The sequence below is a fragment of the Contarinia nasturtii genome, unplaced genomic scaffold, assembly GCF_009176525.2.
Source record: "Contarinia nasturtii isolate CC-2019 unplaced genomic scaffold, AAFC_CNas_1.1 Cnas_scaffold_1240, whole genome shotgun sequence".
Taxonomy (NCBI): domain Eukaryota; kingdom Metazoa; phylum Arthropoda; class Insecta; order Diptera; family Cecidomyiidae; genus Contarinia; species Contarinia nasturtii.
The window spans coordinates 974,078-997,063 of record NW_022198581.1 but is presented as its reverse complement, the minus strand read 5'-3'; the positions used below and the strand labels follow the sequence as shown (position 1 = coordinate 997,063).

The 22,986-nt window shown below is 31.8% G+C and overlaps 1 protein-coding gene across 4 annotated transcripts in view; it reads right to left on the bottom strand.

Annotated features, from left to right (window-relative positions):
• Positions 1-22,986, bottom strand: part of LOC116345085 (zinc finger protein 131-like) — a 44,388-nt gene that overhangs the window by 5,252 nt on the left and 16,150 nt on the right. For 3 of the 4 annotated variants that reach the window (XM_031774131.1, XM_031774135.1, XM_031774134.1), the window contains one exon: positions 18,026-18,900. In XM_031774131.1, the coding sequence (XP_031629991.1) occupies positions 18,026-18,844 (819 nt within the window). In that variant the 5' untranslated portion in view covers positions 18,845-18,900. Of the gene's footprint in view, positions 1-18,025; positions 18,901-21,952; positions 22,058-22,986 lie in introns of those variants that run through there. The other variant, XM_031774132.1, reaches the window with a different exon arrangement.

Below are 22,986 nucleotides of genomic sequence, written 5' to 3'. Positions count from 1 at the left end.
TATCGGACAAAAATAAATATATGAAGTAATTTACAACAAACAGCCCCATCACCGTAACCATACACATGCCATACATATACTTATTTTAACCTGAGCAGTACCACTTTATGGGCCGATACATGGTTGCTGGTAATGCGCTCATTACACACTGAAAAATTAAATGCTGCATTTTATTTATATCATTCGCTCTCTGACAATTAATTACTCACTTTCAGATAATTATATTTTCGTATTTAAAATGGAATACGGTGCCTCTATATAATATATATAAACTTTGTGGAGAATGTTTTGTTGAGCCAGTTGCTCGGAAATACAACGCCATGGCTACATTCAATTTCCATGGGTTTCCGGTTCGTATGTAAGAAATTCCTTGGAAATCGCAACCAAAAATAACAATTAAGAAATAATTTCCGATTACAGATAAACTTAACTTATTGTTGTGTTACATTGAATCGGAGTGTTTTTTTTATGTTTCATGCATTATGATAATAACAGGGTTGCACCACCAATATTCCGTTTAGAATGATTGATACGATTTAGTTTTTTTTACAAGTTTTACATTACGAAAATTACTTAGGTAAACGATTTTTTTTATTCTTTCATTTGACTGATTTCGATATGATTTTATTTGTACTTGAAAGAGTTTTTTTTTTAAATAGCTTGAATTTTTTTCTTCTTTATTTTCCAATGAATGTAAATTGTTAAATCCTGTAATTTTCATTTTTTTTTTTCTTCATGGTTAAAAAAAAATCAAATTTCCATCATCTACCATTTGCATAAATGCAGCTGATCAATTCAATTGGGCAGAACTCGGTGGCTATCCATTAAACAATATTTTGAATGAAGTAAAACGAAACATACACCATAACGTAAGAGTAAGAAGCAGTTAAACGTGATTTGATTTGTCATTAAAAATTAATCATTTCTTTTGTCATAAAATTCACTTGTTAATGTCCAATGGTTTTTTTTTATATAAATTTTCTTTCTTTCAATTTCTATGTAAATCTTTATAAGACTATCAATCAATTGGAGAGAACGTGCAATTTCAAATGTAATTCAACATGAAACGATAGAAAACAGTTTCGCCATTACTTTGTGAAATATTGAAAAATTAATCAGCTTAAACATGCAAATATGAAAATATCGGCTTTTACATTTGAAATTTGATGGTTTTGCTGGCCATTGCATTTCATATTGATTTCGGTTTAATTGTTATACAATATGAATAATGGTATGGATTTTTACTTTTGATCGATCTGATCATTCGACGATACTTTTTTAAGTGCTCTCTTTATATTTCACACATGAAAGTTTCCATCATCACACGTACGGATATGTTGTATGTAATTAAAAAAACGAACACTTTGCAAATCTGGCCACGCGTTTAACCACAACATTATTGCAACCAATGGAAAAATTTCCGTATACTTTACCTATTTTTTGTGTTATTATTCAATGTGTCTAAAATGTCCGTTCTATTGTTGTTGCTTTTTTCAACAGTTTGGCGGTTATTTTTACTGTCGAAAATTCTTGTTAAATTCGTTGTACGCTAATTTTTCCTCTTCCGGGCTGGCTTCCGTTTTTATAAAATGAACGATAAAAAGTGTGCTGAATTTTGTTTGTATAGATGTTTTTGACTAGTTGAATGTAACAGCAGTAGCCTTACTCCTCTGGGGATAACTGTAATATTGCGCCGACTATGAATGCCATCAATAGCATTTATGAACATATGCATGGACTTTGTGGCGTCATTTAAATACTTAAAAGAATAATATCGAAAAAATTATAATCCCAAAGAACTTCGTCTATATCACACTGTCTATTCAGCGACATGCATTAAAAATGCGATTGAACCATTATGAATGAATTAACGTCTCTACACTCTCTACACTTTAACTCAATTCATCCAACGATTCGAAACTATTCCATTAAATGAAACAATTTCTTTGTGTGTGTGTGTGTGTGTGTGTTTGAAATGAAATTGCGGGTTGCTCAGTGCAGTAAGCAAAAAAAATTTTCTAAAAAATTTACACAATTCAGTGATTATGAGAATAATGGTTATTCGAAACCAATTCATCAAATAGATTCAAAGTGCATAGTTGTTTATTAAACCCCGTCTCGGAAAACCATTGCAAGTTGAACACCAAAACTAGAATAAACTCTTTACGTGCCAAAGAGTTAATTAAACAAATATACAGTATCATTTCATGGAATATCGACATCTGCGGCCTTTGAACGATGCACCGGAAGTGATAATTAAATTGTTCACAAGTTTTTTTTCTGTTTTTTTTTTTGCGAATATTGTTTGCATAATGACCGTCAATACCAAGTGAAATGAAGATAAAATCCATTTCTGTGGAAATTGCTGTTCCGTTGAAAACTAATGTGAATAATGAACAGAAAAAAAGCAATAAAACAATCGGTTTAAATGAAATATGACCAATATGAATTGAATCAATAATAAATGAAAAGGAATTAGTCGAAATTAGATTTTCAGGAAGATTTTTACTGTCTGATTTCTGGTTGTGTTGCCTACTTCGTTGGGGGGAACGAAATATGAGTGAATTGCAATTTAAAATTGTTAAATGGAATAATATTTTGTCGAACATTGAAAATATCCTGTGGCGGCCATTGTTTATGAGTATGCATAGTGGATGACGGTAGATCTTTTGATTGGTAGATGACGTTGAATCGCATTTTTGAGAAATGAAATGCGTTAAAATCGAAAAGGCGAAACGAAAGCAACCGATATGCCAATATGCAAAAATATCGATTAAAAGTAGAACGCTGACAACGGTTATGGCAAGCAACTGGCAACGATAACTTGCAATTCCATAGGAAACAATGTTACGCTAATAATGTCGGATATGCATGATTTTAACTTATTTTCTAAGGGAAATTAGTCTTTTCTAACATTTTCTTGATTGCTTTGCAAACGCCCAAAATGTGAATTGCATTCAATGGAATTTGTTTCGCTGAACGCAATATTTGAAGGTAGATATGGTCTCTCGTTCGTTCGTTCGTATGTTCATTCTATTGCAATTATCAACACTTATAAGCACTACACAAGGAAAACAACGCATTTTGATTTAGAAAATTGAAAAGCGTATAATTCGACGTACGTTGCACGTCTCGCGAATGAAACTCCAACGAATTTACCAACTGATTCGAAAATAGATTGTTAATTATGAACATTTTACCTGCAAATATTGCCAATGCTATTGAATGGAGCAACATTGATGTATGCTTCTACACAAGCACATTTTCCATTTTAAAATCCTCGAAAATGCACATTTGTTCGATATTCTAACAAAATCACATCGTACGTAGCAAGCAATTTTAAACGATTTTCGGAGCAATTTTTGGACAAAAAAGTATTTTCCATCGTATCAGCAAATTTCACATAAGGCAAACCATACGACAACAACAAAAAAAAACAGTATTCTAATAATTAAATGAATGTCCTTTGATTCGAAAGAATATCGAATAGAGCGAATGTTGATTTATTCCAAATATTTGTCTGCGTCTGAACTGACAAATGATTTGTGAGCAAATTGCTTCCTCTCTGTCGACTCACACGAATTACTGAATTATACTGTAAAATGTAAGCAACTCATCATGCAAGACCACACACGTGCGTTCCATTCAGCCATATAATCAAGTCGAGTTTTTGGTTGCAATAAACACATTCATGAATATGGTGATGATAATATGGTGAACACTATTTGTGACTGTTTTGTATGTATTTTTGGCTTACTGGTGGAAATATTACCATCGACAATCCATAAGGAGATAGAGTAAGGAACTACTTTTTTTCCACATAAATTTCAAATGCATCGTATTTTGATTCACATCAAAGTCATACATTTGAAAATGAAATTTTGTTACATTTTTACAGAGCTGGTGCTCAATTTTCACCGGGGAAATGCGGTATAAGATAGATGATATCAATACAAACAACTTTTGTTCTACGACTCTAAAATCCCTGTTTGAACAAAAATGGAAGGGATCACACTGTCCATTATATAAAATGCTTTTGCAAAAAAAAAAAATGTTGCACAAATATCTATTCTATAGTAATAATTATTAGATTCATAACTATTATGTTTAATCCATTTAATCATAATTTTGTTTCAAACTTAAAACTAAAATGCCAAAAATGAAGAATTCGGCATCATTCAAAATAAAAGAGATATTTCAACGAAATTGCCAAAATTCGTTTTCAACCAATTTTCGTAAATTTTTCTTTGAATTTTTTATGTGGATCTATTGCAAAGACAATGAGCAATTTGGCCTTCTAATTGATTATTCGGGAATATAAAAAACATGTTATCTGGAGAAAATCCTGCAAACAAATTATATATATACTTCAATAAAATCAGTTCCCGAATGGCCAAACACTCGTCCTTCTAATGTAATGGACATTTATGGACGTGCATGGAAAACCGAAATGTTGTACACGCGTACTCCATACAAAAAGTGATGTTTGAATGCATTGCAAATCACTTTTGTCGTTGAGGTTGACATGTACAGCCATATTTTGTCGTTTTGTGTTGCAACTTGCAATGAGTTATTAAACAACGAAAAATTTCGATTCTTCAATGTAAAGACACATAGATTGAGATGTGTACCGGAATATTGTGCAACTGGTTTTCAAACGATTAAGAAAGATGAAATGACTACGGAAAGACATAATTGACGGAACACATTATGGAACAAAATTGCAATTGAGCCCCTTTCTCAAACTGTATGGCGTGCAATTAATATATATTGCATTCAAAACATAATGTCTTGACACTATTTCAACAAGACAAAAGAGATATGTTTACACAAAAAAAGTTTACGTCAGGCGGTAGACATTAATGTTTAAGAAATTTGCCAGAACAATATCAACTGAAATGCGCCATCTATTGCTTGGTGCTAAGCATTCAATATTTGAGTTTTGGAGTCAGAAAATAAAAAAATCTTGATAGTTTGTGTGGTTTGCAATATCTAAATTTTTCCAAACTATTCACTTTTATTTTTCCAAAACTCGTCACTAAGTGTAAAGGATGCCATTTTTTCAGACATTTTTTACCTCGTTCTATATTTTTAGGGACAAAAACCTAACGCCAAAAACAGCAGTTTTTTTGTGACATTTTGAGGTGTCTCTTAATTAACTAAAGTGTAGTTATTCTATAGTTATTTTATTTTACTTGGAATGACGTTGTGCAATCAATATCTATGCAGCAAGGTTGTGTGGTAGCTTCTTTTCATTTCTATTAATTTGTCTGCTGTGATAGATGTTAATTTAAGGGAGGCTTTGGATCCCATCTCACAAATTCATTGTCTCCAATTGATTCCCAAATTGAAGGAAAGAACGAAAATGTATTTAAAGAAAATAATGCGTGTCGCTTGTTCGTTGTTGATGCGCCAAAAATTGCCATTCATGTATGTGACATTTAGTTGCTTTGTGCAATCTAGAATAGTTGGAAGCGTTTGTCATAATGTTGTAATTAAATGCCAAGTGTAGGGCATGAATCTAAACGGTTATATGGTGTTCAGATATATGGTTGTAATACGATTATGAATAAAATGGCATTGGTTTGTGGCAATTGGTTGATTGTGTTGAGTCTGAACCCATTCGAGATGCACACATGAAATGGGAAAGAGCAAGAGATCGAATAAAAGTAGCAGAGAGACAAACAGGGAAAAAAGTTACGAATAATTTGTACATCACTTAATGTAGACAACTACAACTTCGCCTGATACACATACTCATGTCTAAATAAGTGCACTAGCAATAATTAGCAAAATCGATCGGAATATTGTTGTCACTGTAGTTGTCTATTTTCATTGCATGACAACGGCGATACACGGCAATAAAATGAATTTTGAAATCGGTGACTCAAACGTGAAATGTTAAGTAAAACACATTTGAAATGGGAAATGAGCGAGAGAGAGAGAGATGTGAAATGAAAGGAAGCTTCATAAAATCATTGAAATTAATATAGCTAGCTAGCGGCTAGATTGCAGCGGATGCATCATTTTATGATGTGTTGTTAGAATGAGATGCAATTCCAAACATGGGAGACTGTGCATATGGGTTTGTGTGTGTGTGTGTTTGTATGCAAAAGAGAGGGAAGATTCAATATCATCTTTTTACAACTGATTTATTCAGCAGACAATGTCTCTTGCTTTTGTGAACGACAACGACATTGCCGTTTCGTAATCATAAGTGCATATTTAATAAATTTCTATATTTTATAACGGTCGCAAATTGATTTATCTCATTTTACCGTTTTATTTTCAATATATTGATGGTCATGCTTGGTCATTGCTGTTTTTGTTATTGTTTATTGTTATTACAGGGGGCGCGCATGGTAATCAACAACGCATTCGAACCGTTGTTGATTGTTACTAGTTTGTAAAATCGGAAATGTGAATGTTTTTCATATAGTGTCCGATGTGTGTATGTCCCATACAAATACATAAATACATTCGTCTCATCTTCGGTCAGTCAAGTCCGACTTATTAAAATATAAATCACCTATCAAATTTAACAACGAATAAAATGTGTACAGTGTATCGGTTCACGATGTTATGGAGACTTCAAACTTTTGAGCCAATGCCGCGTCTGATGAAATGACGAAAACAATGCGTTTATCATTCACAGATATTTGAATAATCGACAATTGAAAATGAATTCATGCTCCCTTGCAGATTCATTTTGAATATGAACCACCATGTGATAATTATCCAACAAAACGATTATTTCAATCTCAATATTCCAATAAAAAAAAAAACTTGAAAATAAATTTCGACTATTTTGAATGAGAAAAGAACAAAAAATGGTCTTCTTCCTCAATCAAAGTGATTGTAACTTCGAAACTGTAAATTTTCGTATGAATTTATAATGAAATAACCGCACCATTTGTTCTGAATAGCCTCGGATCAAACGGAACCTAGTGCTTTATACCCAATTTGTTGTTTTTTCATTTAACTCAATTATGGAACACCCTATATTTACCTTATATAATAATTTGTTGTTGGTGGTTCATATTTTTGCATATATATTTTTTTTTCTTGATTCTTTATTTTTTGTTTGTTTGCATGTGAAACTCACATTGCTGCATTTAAATACACTGACCAACGATAAGTTTACATCGATCGGCAGTTTGTCCACAAACACATCGACAGTATTTAATGTAAAAAAATTAATTTAAATAACTTGATATGAGGATTTTATTGTTTTTTATTTGCTGGATAATTTTTCATTGTTTTTTTTTTCTTCTTCTCTCCTGTGAGTTGCATCGTGATAATATTAAAGGAAATGCCAGATGGAAATAGCAGCGGCCATCAGTGATTGCAATAAATGTAAATATATTTGGTTTTCACATGGACAATAATAGAGCTTTGTGTGTGTTGTATGCACGTGGGGTGTTTGGACGAATTGTCACCGTGAGCCTGTGGAGTTTTGCGTGAGCGCTCTGCACTAGGGGAAAACTGATTTCACTAATTGCAAATATTTTTAAAAAGCAATTAAAAAAGTGAAGCAATTATGAAACATTTTCATACATTTACATATTATTCGTCGGTAGCTTCGGCTTTGTCATGTTGAGTTTTCTATTTTACTTGGTTTCGTCGTATCGTTTATATTTTTCCCTTTGTTATCCATGCATCGTTAGAATGGCTGATCTGATATACACTATGTGTGTATATGTATATAATTTTTGTTTTACATTCTATTGTTGTATGCATTTACTCGTCGGTGCAGCATTACATGCTAAAAATGTATGGTATTTTCTGTAGGTTGTTGAGTCGAGCGTTGTTTTTAATTTTTTTTGATAGAATATGATACTTGTATTATTGGTTTGCTTGTGTGTAATATATGCATATTCACACATATACAAAATACATTTTTTTTAAAGTAAAGAAAAAAGGCTGTAAACCTCCCCAAATGCGCGAGGAAAAAAAAACATTATTATTTAGACTGACTTTATTATATTTGGCCATAAAGTTGATGTGCTTTATTCTATTGTGCCGCGCATTATCATATTTACACCGTCTCTTTTCTGGCCACACTTTCGGACCACTGTCTCACTCTGGCTGTTATTTTTATTCAGAATTTTCCACGTTGAATTTAAATATTGTATACATTAAATAAAAAAAAATGAAGAAAAAGAAGAAACAACTTTTTCTCTTCAAAATTTTTTTTTCTTTTTCTGTACTTGTCGTTGTTTTATTATTGCATTTTCAAGTCATTGTAGAAATGTGATGATGAATATTCATTTCCATTGTTATTTTGTATTTTTTTTTATTCGATTGTACTTTGGCAGTCGTTGGCACTGTCGTTAGTACAGTCGTTATCGTTGTTATTATTCCTTATTCTTACTTGCTCATGGAAAATGCCACCATTTTTCTGTATTTGTATCTCTTAGTCTTTTTTGGTTAATTCCATTTTTTCGCTTATGATGACTCACTCCCTTATCTCCCTCTGTCTCTCTCACACACTTTATTTCATTTACACAACGATTTTCTTTTTGTTTCGTCATTTTGTTTTATTCATTGCTCGTTAATTTATTTTTCGGCTTTAAAAATGCAAAAGAACGATGGATGCTTTCGATCTATGTACTCGACAAGGAATCAAGTAAATGGAATTAATTAAAACGAGAGTGAAATAGAAAGAGAGAGAGATGGAAAAAGCAAATCAAAGTTATATTTTTTATATTTGAATATTTCTTAAATTAGATGGATAGAGAGATTTTTTTTTCTGTTGTAGCATACGTAAATTTTAAACATCCAAATTCGGTACGAACGCACGGTACTGTTATTGAATTTGACAGCATCTGTCAAGAGATTTCGTTGGTTTTTCCACCTTAGGAGCCAAAGGCATTTAAATAAATCGTTTCAGAAACGGAAAAAAAGAATTGCTTCATTAAATTAGCATTTGAATCATTCATTTATTCGGTTGATCCAATTCTGATTCTTAGAACGTTCCATGCCATAGACCTTTTTCTATGTCACATTGAAAAATGGACGGAACTTTGAAAGGGAAAACGTATCATTTTCGGCACCATTGCAAACGATAAAATCCAATTTGAACAATTATATATAAATAAAAAAGTGCTTCCAAAACTCGAGATTTTGTTGTTGTTTTTTTTCTGCTCACAAAAAGGAAAAGACAGATTTGTGTGTACATCGCAATTGTTATGACGATGCAAATTATGATCGGCAATTGTAATTGAGGTTTGTCGTTTTGACTTTCAATTAATCTACTCTCTGACTGCATAAAAACCATTTAGTTAGATAATTAATTCACTCGACGGCTTCGTATTTCCGTATAATTTTTTAAACATCAGACAGCAGCTGACAAACAAGCACATTACGTTTGAAAAGTCAAAGAGAAGGACGAAGACATCTCATTCGAATGAATGAATGTTTCTATATAAAAAAACCAATTGCAGTCATTCAAACTGTCAAATTTATCTTTTGTTCAAACGAATTAAAATTAATTTAGTCTCTTTTTATGCAAAATCAAAACTTCAAGTAGGTTCGATTGAAGTTTTTTTAGTCGGATAAACGGTTCATGGCTTTTTTTATACTTCAAAAAGTGCTTTTTCATACTTCTGTTGAAATAGCTGAATGAATATTATTTAAATTCAATAAATGACATTTGCAATTTACATTGACAATCATGTTTCGAGCAAAACAAAAACAACTATATGAAAATACTCGCTAAAGAAACGATATACGATTATGTCGTTTGCACATAGCTTGAAATGATAAAATGTGCTGAACTTTATTTTTTTCTTCGAAAATATCATTCTGTGTTCCATACTAGTTACTATTCAGATCGTTAATTGAAAAACACGCACGAGAATGTCGAATTTTGATTTACAGATTCATTATGATGCTACTGTTTTCTCTGCTTATCGCGCATATATTAAAATGCGATCGCATTTAGTTTACAGTGAAATTTTGCGCACCACATGCGACGTTGTCTCAAGATTTTATGTGTTAGTTTTGTTTGCATTTATCTAATGTGAAGAATGAGAAAGAAAAAAAATTGTACATCGAACATTATGAACGTGCCACGAAAACCACTTTTATCCAACAAAAGGATAATAATTAGTTATTTCATAGAAGCCACTGTTCAGTAGCAAGAGTAACACCTTGCCATGTTCAATAATAACAACTACTATACAACAACAACAAAAAAAGAACTTTGAAGAAGTTCACAAATATCCAGTGGCACATCGAAAAGAAGCCATGTACAGAAAGCGAGTGACCTAGAGAGAGAGAGAAAGAGAAAAAAGAAGAGCGTTTATGTAAAACAATACACGCGCTAGTGTAATGCACTACAGCCGATAGAGCACATGCACAGTGCGATAAATGTTGTGCATGAAAAATGTTTCATTATTTATGGGCGAGATGGAAAAAAAAGAAAAAAAAATGTTAATTTTCACACAATGTAATCTTTTGCACGCGCTTCCCATTTATTCGATCACACACACCATTTCACGTGCACAACTCACTCTTTTTGTCACTCTCAATGCCTTTTTCGTCGACGTTTTGTTCTTTTTAATCTTTTAATTTAGCTTTTTGTCTTACATTATTGCGTGACTACATTATTTTATTTCCATATTGTTGTTATTCATTTTCTCTGTTTTCTGTAATGCTCTACAATAGGTTAATGATGAGTGAATTGGTTTTGGTGCTCTGCACTTTGGACATTTTACATATTCATGTTACACTTTCGAATTGTCTTGTAGTTGTATTTTTTTGTTTCTTCATCATTATACTTCTAACTGGAAAATTCTAAGCGACCCAAGTATCCAACAAGTTAGAAGCAAAAGACGGTAATCTCTTGATTTTACTTCAAAATTGTTCATATATTCTAAATTATTCTACGCTTGAATTTATGTATGACCTGCCAAATTGAACATTTTACTCAAACCAAGTTCTTGACCAAGTTCCAACCGATTGACCAAGTTCTTTTTAAAATTTAATGTAAATAATTGAAAATCCAATAGTATTTATTTAAATTAAATTTTTATTTAAAGAATTTCTATGTTTATCACATTTAACCCAGATTTATTCACAGTAATTGTACCCACGGATGGTTCCTCTGAGAAGAGGACGATGTAAGGAGGAAGATGGGAAGGAGGAAAATGTTCAAAAGTTACTTAAAGTAACTTACTTTCTTTTATGCAGAAATTACTTTTCGAAAGAATTTCCTCAGTGCTTTTCTCCTTTTAATTTTTTTGCCTCACCATTTCTACTCCTGAAAAGAACAGTTCGTCATTTTTTTTAGTGGTGAATCATTCATTCGTGAATGTTGTTGAAATTGAAGTTGTTGTATGATCGGTAACCAAATCGGTCAATCAAATGTTCTAGAAAAATTCGAAATTTAACTGTAATTGGAATTTTCGTTAAAACTATTGGAGTTTAATTAAATATGAAATGTATATAATAGTAAGTTGGAACATGAAAAAGACATAACAATATGGAGTGCATGCAGTAGAAAAAATGAAATTTAATAAATAAAAAATCATCACATTTCACGCAAATTTTAATTAATTTTCTACACGCATGCTTGCTGGCATATATGTGCCACCTGGGGTAAATATTTAAATGCTTGTCAAGTAATTTTTTTTTTCTTTTGCTCTCGTCGTCCAGTTGCCTGACTAGATTTTCCTCAATTTAAATGTTATAACATAATACATTATTGTGTTCGTTTATGTTGTTAAGCATTTTAACACTTAACTTATTTTATCGCATGTGTTATCTTTCGATATGTTTCGACTGCCATACAGAGAGAGAGAGAGAGAGAGAGAGAGAGAGAGAGAGAGAGAGAGTGCGAGAGGAAAACAACAACATAATAATAACTTCATTCGAACAAGTTCTAGCAAATTGTTGTAACAAAGCCTGAATGGATCGTGTCGTGTCAGTGTGATTATGTTCGTGTGGTTTTTGTTTTATTTTGGATGTCCTCCTCTTTTCCTACCGCTATAATACTTTGTTTGGATTTTCCTGTTGTTGTGTTGGGCTCTCCATCGGCGATTTTAATATTTCATATGTTTTTTTTTCTCTCTCTCTCTCATTGTTTCCGCTCTTTTTGTTCACTTTAAATTGTTTCTGCTCAACAAAGCCGTTAAAATTTTCGTCAATTGTTTAAATTTGATATTTATATGATTTCATTTAACACTTTTATTTTGCATGCAATCACGCAAACACCATTTCAATGCATGTCTTTTTAAGTGAATATTCCGTTTTTTTCTCTGTTTTCGTTGATTCGATATTTTATGAGTGCATTTATCAAAACTGCATTTATTAATAAACAACGATAATTATAATCGAAAGAATAAATTATAAAAAGGAAACATTTTACACATTTACACATTTCAGAGAATAAAATGGATCGTGTGAAAAAAATGGAGACAAATGTTTTACAGTTGTTTCAATTCAATCTGATGAACTATTAAGTTCAAAGATTGAATTGATAATTGTATGTGTTCCGGTTTGCAATTGGCATGGATTGATAAAACATATGCTCACATACATACGCGATGGAAGTGAATGAAATTACTTAATTTCAAATAGCATTGCATCCTTCTCTTAAACCGAGAGAGTGAAATCTTTAATGTCATTTTGTCTTATCGAATTTCATTGAGAATAGTTCATATTTTTTCGAATTTTAGTGAATTGAAACATTGCATTGAACTCGTAGCATGAAAACATACAGATCTATTGCATTCTTCATCAATTATGAACGAGATATTATTCGCTATGGTTGGCAATTAGTTTGGAATTTTTTTCTCGAATTTATTTCGACACCAAATCGTATATTATATATGAAATGGCCAAAACGAATTGAATATTATATAAATAAAAAAATGTTGAGCACACTTTTTTTTATTGTATGTACCAAAGCATTTTACTGCTGTCGTCATCACCATCAATTCTTCTCGCTGTTTTCCATGTAATTCCTTTAGCATCGTCGATGGTAGATTTTTATAAAATTTACTTGGATAATTACATTGAACGTATTGCATATTCCGTTGATGATGGGGGAAGGTGTGCCATGCAGTGAAATCATGATTCGATGGAAAGCTATCGTGCCAATAACTTCGGTTGCAATTGTAATCACCATACCATATTACAACGATCATCGAAATCAACCGACCATTCGACACGTTTTTGTGTGTCGTGGCAAGGCTTCATTTGTTCATTGGGTGGTGCGGAGACACATTTCATGCACACATTTCTTTTACATTTCATTTATCTCCCTTCGCTGTTGTCATTTTTCGCTTCGCTCTCCTTGTTTCTTTTTTCTCTGTATTTGAAATTCGAAAGAAATACAAAAAGTATAGAGAAAAATTGATTATTTCATAAAATATGTAGCATTTTGTAATCACGATAGACACGACGATACTCGTGATAGAAGCTCAGTGTTGGTGATGCGAGAAAGAATTAAAAAAAATGCGGTTGGTTTGTGGCACATATTTTTTTTTCAATATTCATTCTTTTTCTGGATGGCATGTGTTGGGAACAACCATCGAAGACATACACTGACAGATCGACCAAATACAGTGTGCGCAATGTGAAAATGTAATTAATTGTATGTATGTGTATTATATAGTGTCTACATCTGTGCATAGACTGCCCTTTTTTATTTCTTATTTTATTTCCTTTTTATTCGATATCTGTTTTGCTCTGGACTCTCAACTATCGTCAATTTGTCAATTTTTAGCCTTTTCAAGCCAAATGGCATGTTGTTCATCGCGGCTATACTTCATTTTGTCGGGTCTTTCGTTTCGGTTTATTTTTTTTTTTATCTCGAAAAATTCATTTGCAAACCCGATTTCCACTCAACGATTTGAAATATGACGATTTTTTTATGCGATGAAAACTTATCGCTTCGGTTTTTTTCACATTCAAATTCCTATAAAAAAATAAATACACAAATAAGTGTTGCAAGTGTCTAGCGGAAACTGATTATTAAGAAAAGTATTCGAATTCGAGGTGGAGCATTTCTTCATTCACGTTTTTTTTTTTCAACTAAGAAATGGCCATCATTTAAAAAATGAACTAAAAAAAATATCATTTTCTACGATGAACACCAATAAAATATACAGCACGCTTACGATATAAAACATAAAAAATTAAAGCCACATTACATTTCCCATTATTTGCTCGACGATTTATGCAGCGGTAACAAAAATCTGTCAAAAGTGATAATCAAAAGTTCTGGCATTATTTTAACTAGGGGATCCGGTCAAAGTTTGCATTCTTTTTAAAATTAGAACAGAAGTTGGTGAAAAAGTCACTTCACCTACTCCTATAATGTTGATACAAAAAATGACAATAAATATACATTCAATAAGGATGCCAGATTACCCGTATTTTCCCTAGGCAAAGCCCGGAATAAACATCGTCCAAGGCAAATATATTTGTTTTGGTGAAAAAAATTAATTTTACACTTTGAAATCTCGGGTTTCAGTGAATGGATTCATAGAATATTCGCCTAAGATTATCTAAATCTAAATTAAATTGCACTAAGATATGTACTGTATATACATAACATAACATCGCTTAAAGAAAAAACACTATTAATTGAGCACGATTAAATCTAAAGTAGTAAATTAAAATTGGAGGTAACATAATGAACGGCAATACGACAGTTAAAATGTTAAATAAAAATTGGTTAAACGAGTGGAAAACGAATCCGTGATTCGCAACTTCACCAATAGAAATACACCCCTTGATTAAAACGCTACAAATGAAATACTCTGCCATAGCATTCATAATTGTCACTTGAAAAAAAAAAAAAAAAAAAAAAATAAAACCAAAAGAAAAAAAAGACGAAGTTGAAAAAGCGGGTAAATGTAGTCGCTTTTTTCATATCCGTTATTATGATTTTTTTTTGCCATCATTGAAAAGAGAATGGCAATGGTTCAACGGTTATGTGACGACACAATGATGTCTACCGATTCGATCGAAAACGAACAGCAATAAATACAGAATCATTTATTTTCGCCACACTAAATGAATTTTCAGGTTGATATTGAGTTCGGTCACTCGTATAATTTGGTTTATTTTAATTCTTTTATTCATTTGACACGACTAACATTTTGTATCATTTTATATTTAAAAAAAACCTATCTCACTTTCTAAATTCAAAGCGCATTACAAATTTAATTTTAATGTATTTAACAGTAGCTCCGAATTTTCGAAGGGGACATCGCAATTGTTTTTATTGGGTTTGCATTTCCAGTTTAGTAAATATTTCATTCTCAATTAATTTTACTAAATTCCGATTTGGACTGTTTTTTTGTGTTTGGCATCGCATTTAAATTTTTATTAGAAAAATGTCGTTTGATTTCATTTCAAAAAAAAAAAAAATTGACAATCGAACGCCACATTTGTCATATTCTCTTCCTCTTTCTTTCCTTCTCTCTCTCTATCTCTCTCTTTTGACGCATTCCGGTCGTTATTTATAGAATGAAAAAAATTAGAAAATGTTTTTCCACGTGGAAATTGATGTGTATTATGTATATGCTGTGCTATATGCAACAGCAGACAAGAAAAATGCGGTCAACGTGATATTCGAATGGCATGCTGTGCCAAAGTTATTATGCAAACAATATTTATTAACTTAATTACTTGCGCACCGTGTATTCTGATACTCGCGGACATACATCAATCGTGCTTCAACACAAATAATTTCATTTTCGCACCAATTTTTCTGTTAATTTTTGATATTGCAATCGCATGAGAAAAAAAAGTGAGATGAAATTGTGCAGTACAGTGCCAACACCATAAATTCATATATCAATATTAACATCACTAAATTTGTTTAAATTGCATCAGTGACAATCAAATCATGGCTGCACTGATATCATACTATGCAATTCATACTAAAGCGTAAAGTTATTTATTGTGTAACGAAGTAGATGCATTGCACGTGGTTTTTTCTATTATATTTTTTTTTAAGCGACGAATCACGTATAAGCATAGAATTAATGTTTTATTTTAATTGAAATTCGTTTATCTTATAGAAATTTTGAGAATGAGAGGTAGATTAATGGAAGGCGACGACGAACGAGAAAGATAAAATGAGAGAGAAAAATCAAATCCATTCAATTATTAACAGCAGCGGATATTTAGTAAAAAAAATTCCGCACATCGAATCGGAGAGATTTCGGTGTGAGAGTTGATGGGATGCGGGATGAAATCAAATTTCATTTACATACGTAGAATGTATTAACATTTATGCATATGCTAATATGAATGTGTTTTTTGAACGCATCATATATGGGTTCGGTAGCTGGTTGCAGCCGCAGTGAAAGAAATATGATAGACGAGGACGTTGTTAAATTTGTGATTAGATTAGATTTGTATCCGTTGAGCCGATCGATTATAAATTATTATGAATTTGTTATGCACAAATAAATGCGACATAAATACATCATAGGACATTTCAAATGATGGCATTCAGCGGTGATTTGAAGGAAATGTATAAAATGAATGTGTCCTTTTTTCACGTCTACAAAATTCGAAAATTTTCTAGTGCAAAGCCGAAAAATATATATATTCAATACATTCCGTTATTTGCTAATAATCAGTTAAATAAAATGTGAAAACGACATTCATTAACGGAATGGAATATAGCCGGCAGATAGGCGGCAAAAGCGACAGCTACATCATACGATAGTTACCATCAATATATTTATCCAATTTGTGCGTTTCATCAATTGACACGGTTGAATGGCTGATTTTGACGATTCATACACACACAGAAAGAGAGAGATAACAACAGAAAAAGACTGGCACATAGCAACAGCCATTCACATTTTCGGCCATATATTCGTTCAATCAAAAGTCACTTCGGTGTCATTCATTAATGAGACGATAATTATAATTTTATCACAATTTTCAGTTAATTATTTTATATATTAATCTGTGAGTGATTATAATTAACTTTTGGCTGGAACTTCAATGTTTTGCACGACAATTTGTCGCAATGCATCGCACAACAATAGGTAGTGCGCACCGGCTTTCGACTGTGTAACTGAACAGTAGAACGTGCACAAAGCTGCTATTTTGTTGTTGTTATTTTTGCAAAAGTATTAAAATAACGCGTTCATCTGACATTGGCGTCGAATGGAAAATATAATTCAAGCTTTTTGAATTTGAAATGCAAACATGAATGAAGGACGAATTGAAACCGCTTGTAGATAGCCTAGCTACATTAATATTTGTTGTAATAAGTTTGTTTGTTTTGTTATGCACTTCAATGGAATGGTCCCACAGTAATTTTTGATTAAATCGAAATTTATTTTCGCAGTTGATACTTTCGTTTTTGCTTTTTCGTTTCGTGCACATTTTCAAATCGGAAAATCTGCACTGTCGCATAATTAATTACCGGAAAATGAGATGTAATTGGTTTGAGTGAATACAATATAGAAACAGACGCAGGAGAATTCATGGCGTACGAGCGCCGAACATATTTTCCATAGAATTACACATTTGCTTGTGACAGCGGTTGGCGACTGCCACTAAACTACAACTGTTGATTAAATCGATGAAATAATTATTTATTTTATTCATTAAACCGATTCGAATGAGATTGAATCAAATTAATATATAGATATTTTTCTCAAACAAACAAAAAAAAAGTGCTTCCGTCGAAAATTAAACTGAATGGAAGCATAGGTGTTTATTCAACTGTTGAACTCGGTTCTGAGGGTCCCAAATATACCCGCCCTCTTAAAAAAAAATGAGTGAAGGGGACTATTAAGCAATTTTGAAGGGATTCTTTCATTTTTTGTTATGTTTATTGAACAGAATCAAAATGAAAAATTATTATTCACTAAAAATCAAAATCTATTGCAAATGTCGTGTTAGAATAAAAATAAAATAAGCACTATTACTTATAACTTGAATTGCTGTGATATATGTGAAAAGAATGCCGTGCCGTTGTAAAAAGCGGACAAGAAATAAAAAGACAAGTTGACAAAAAAAAAGTGTTCATTCTCACCCGGGTGTCAGTTATATAATTACTAATGATGTCTTCTCCTTCATCGTCTCCTTCTTCTTTAATTTGTATGGATTCAACGGCGTCGTCATATTCGGTGGTATTTTCAAAAGCATCATGCTCCGTATCGTTTGTTGAACTATATGTTGCATTTTCTATTGAATTGTCCTGTAACTGTGGCTGTGATTGTTGTGGTGCCATTACGAATTTTGTATTTGTGTCATTGGTTAGTTTTATTTGCTTGGTCGGTTGTTGCGCAACATCATCTTCAATCAAAACAAGTGAATCAATTGATGATTGACGTGCATTTGTACGTTTTAATAATTGATTCAATGTGGTTGTCACTTGATTTCCATTTGAAATATTAACATTCGATGGAAATGATTGTGGCTCATCATTATTTGTATCAATTTGTGCTAATCCACGTACATGTAGTGTTTCAGCAATGGCCAACAATGATGATATCTCCTGTTTGCAAACATTTATTTCACCTTTGTACATGAATTCGAGTATTTTTCGCAAATCTTTCAATGGAATATCTTTTAAAATGATAACTGGATGTGGACACGGTGTTGTTGTAAAAATTTCATGAAAATATGAACTGCTTGCGGATAGTACCATTTTATGTGCTTTTATTAATTGGCCATCGCAGGCAAGTGTTACATCGACAAATCTCTCATCGAGAAACAGTCGTTCGAATACATTCAACATATTTGACTGAAAGTTATTCCATCGCAAGCAGAACGCTTGCGATGCGATATTCCCATCAAATTTCATTGGTGTTGTTTTGTCACTATTATTTGCGGTCACTGACATGATCATACGATTGCGCTGTTTTTCTTCAGCAAAACCCTTTCTCAACCTTGATCTATTCGAATCTGAAAACATCAAAAGGAAAAAAGAAAAAAAAAATATAAATGAACTAGGAGAAATCGGTGCTACTATTTAAAACTAATTATAAAACGTGTGAACATGCGAAATAACAAATGCTACCTTCAATCGGGATTTTTGAATGTGATACAAATGAGTTTTTATAAATTATTTCATTAATTAAACTATATATTTTTTATGCTCAGCAAAAAAAAAATAGGATCGATTCTCAATCGGCCTTTGCCTCTTGCATATTTTGCTTGAGCATTGGCTCACTTAAGATGCGATTTCACAAGCAACGATTAAAACAAATTTATTATTCAAAGTCATGTCGGTCTTTTTGTTTCTCTCTCTATCTCTCTCTCTCATTTGTATTTTCTGTTGTTTCCAATTTTGATTACACATGAATGAACAGAGCAAAAAGAGGAACAGCGTTGAGAACGGGCCACAACTAATGCCATGAGAAAAATAAACATTAATTACAAAAGAAGGATGTTTATCGTTTAAGCAACTGTTTAAATGCTATTTTAATTAATATCGAACTTTTAGATATTTTTCAACATAACTAATTCAAATCAACCGAATGAAGTCAGGTATTAAACAACCCGCATCATTTTAATCTCTGTGTGAATGAATATCATTTGTTCATTGGGTATCCAAAGCCATACCTTTTGCGTTTATTTCATATTCATTGTTTAAACATATGGAATATAAATAGGAAGTTGACCAGTAAATTCTGATTAATCATCGATTAAATCGATGAAACAGACAATAATTAAGATATAATTGTGACAATTTAATTTATACCACCGATTTTTTTATTCGACACACTGTTTAGTTAAAAAAAAATCGGTGAAAAAATGTAAAATATCTTCAAGAACTTTTTTCCCGTTAGCTACTGTCCAACCATTTCACCGATCAGTTGTTAACTGATTGTGCGTTTGAGAACACAATAATATATAGTAGATTAATCTATATAATCCGACATATCAGAAGCTTATTCAATTATTCATTCATTGGACATGGTCATTAAAGCACGCTAATTTGCTCTCCGTCCACTTTTTTCTCTCTAAATATTCTCTGACTTATAGAAATAGCACATTTTATAGTTATATTTTCTTTGGATTTCATTTTTAAATTTAAATTTACTCATTTTTGTTCGATTATCCAAATTGAGAAAATTTATATACCAATTGATGCACTTTTAAATTATCGATCGTATGATTTGTAATACGTTTCCATTCATTCGAAAATGTAGTTTTCAACCAAACAGAAACTTTAAACTTGATTCGACAAGAAAATAACCGAAATATTCACACTGATAATCAGACGAAATAGTCATTGCTACACGGTTCGATTTCCAAAAAAAAAAAAAAAATCGTCACAAAAATGAAACTCATATTTAATTGGCATATTTCTTTCCCTCATATTTGTAGTGGGCACATTCATTCTTTATGGTGTTCACTTATTTATTGAATATTTTAATGAATAATTTAGTAAATATATTTTGTGGATGAACGTCATACCGTTTGCAACGTAGAAAATATTAATGGAGAAAAAAAAATGAAACGGGCGGTAATATTTGCATGGAGATTATTTTATTAATTACACTTTTTTCATATTTTATGGCCGTACGACAATATATTTACTAAGCGGAATAGCAATAATAATATTGCATATGTAAAATGTATACGTATTGCCATATTCTCTTTTGTGACACACGTTTTTTCTTCATGAAATAAAGAAGAGAATTGTTTTTTTCGTCATTTTTTCTGCATTTCTTATATTTAATTACATGCACAATTGGTTCCCTTAAGCGGTCGAACAATATCAATATATTTTGCGATTTCAAGTTGTTGCAGCCCGACGAATGTCCAAAAACAGTAAAAAAGTGAGAAAGATGTAATTTAATAAACAGCATTTTTATCGTTTTGTCGTCTGTTATTTCGACTGAATATCAATTGATGATATGCGACGCTTTTGTAAAAATATACGCACAAACAAAACAAAATTAAATGAAATGAAACGGATGCGCACGATGAACAAAAACTGAGATGAGAAGCACGAAGAAAATGAAATTCAAAACAGATCGAAATAAGGCGACTTAATTATTTTATGCGACCATATACCGTAAGCAGTGTAAAGCAAACACATCAAACGAAAAAAAAAAAACATAAGGACCAAGATGTTAATTGAAGTACCTCAAATAAAATGCGATTGGTTTACAGTGAATTGGTATTATTTTGTTTTGATAATATTGCGTGAGAGAGAGAGAGAGAATGAAAGATAAGATGAGAGGCGCACACTCATCGCAAAATAAAATTAAGACAATATATTCAAAGAAAGATGTTGAAATAAATTCAGATCTACTGCGACCACTTCTCTATGTCAATACAAAAAAGGAAGAAATAACAATTATGTAAATTCATATTTAGCTAATTTATGGTCGATTTTTTTCGAATTAAAAATTTTATTTTTCAGTTTTATTTTTCGAATTCATTCAAAGTTTCGATTTGTGTTTCATTTTCTGGTTTTGGTGAACGTAACCTGTACGTGTATATTGAAAACGATATGCCACCGTGTTTATAATTTGTTGCATTCATTTTCAATAAACACATGCGATGATTTCGGTTTCTTCATCAAATTTCAAAAATTTGACCTTTTTATCTGTTTTCTTGAAGATCTTATCATGTACTACACCATTTGGCCAAACTCAATATGTTTTGCATAGTAGTACATGATGCAATTGAAATCGGTTTTCTTCTTGTATGTTTGGACAAAAAAAAGTTATTGTCTCACCATTGATTGCTTATACCGATTTGAATGCCACGAAATTGATTTTTGCTATAATTTCATTAAGTTTTGTCGCCAGCATCCATTATTTTTAACATTAAGTTCGGCAAAGATCTTGAAATGAGCTCGGATACGTACCGTCACCATTTTTAGTATTGAGCAATAAACAATTTATTTCATTTGAACGTTTTTCGATTTTCTTTTCGAATGACATTCATAACCACGCCAAATATTTATTTTATTCATATAATCGTTTGGGCTACTCACCATCGACTGTTTTATGGGTCTTGTCATGAGATGAAAAAAGTTGTTGAAATTTTTCTTGAAGCAAAAAAATTGCATCAATTAATTATTCTTTTGCATAAATTGTAATTAATTTTCACGAACGAATTACTATTAGATATAATTTGATTTATTTAAAACTGTTCAATCATTAATGTTGCGATATCTGCCAATGACAACAAAAAAAAAACATATATGTGACTCTAATTAACGTATGGATATCGATTGAATAAGTGTTAAATTTGATTATTTTAAAAATTAATACCTTCATTAAGAATATGCCCTTCATTTTGAACATTACTGTTGATTGGATGGAAATTAAAATTTCAATTTGTGTGCCTTTTTTTATGTACAGCAATTGAATAATACACTTGTTCAGTAAATCATCTGATTGATGGCCATGAAATATACACACAACTTTGAACTGAACCGGAAAAGTATGTAGAAAAAAAAAGATACCATGCGAATGTATTTTCAATAAATATATGTGTGTGAAAATGAAAACATTCTCAATATCTGCATATTCGGTATCACCGAAATAAATTGAAATCAACGAAAATCGCTGAAACTACATATTATGGAAAAAGTAAAAAGAGCACACCATTTAAATTGCTTCGCGCATTGAATGCGCCGGGGAAATTTTGTGATTTTGTTTGCAATCAAATGCATGATGAACAAATATGAAATTGTTGATGGAGCCAATTGGCGTTTTAGCATGTTTGCACATCAATATAAATGACCGAGTATATATATATGATCGTGGTATCGTTGTATCCAGTTGTGCGATATGTTGTGAAAAATAAACAGTGTGGCACTGAGTACCTACCGCGAACAACAAAAACAATAACAGAAACACAGCATAACGGCGACGACGGCAATGCAATACGGATGCAAAAAAACTAGCCAAAAATCGGCATGGTGGTAGCAAATGTGTAATTGCACATTTTATTGTTCGACTAATGGGCTCAACAGTCCATTTACAATTTTAAACATACAGCACACAAATTTGCCGCAAAATA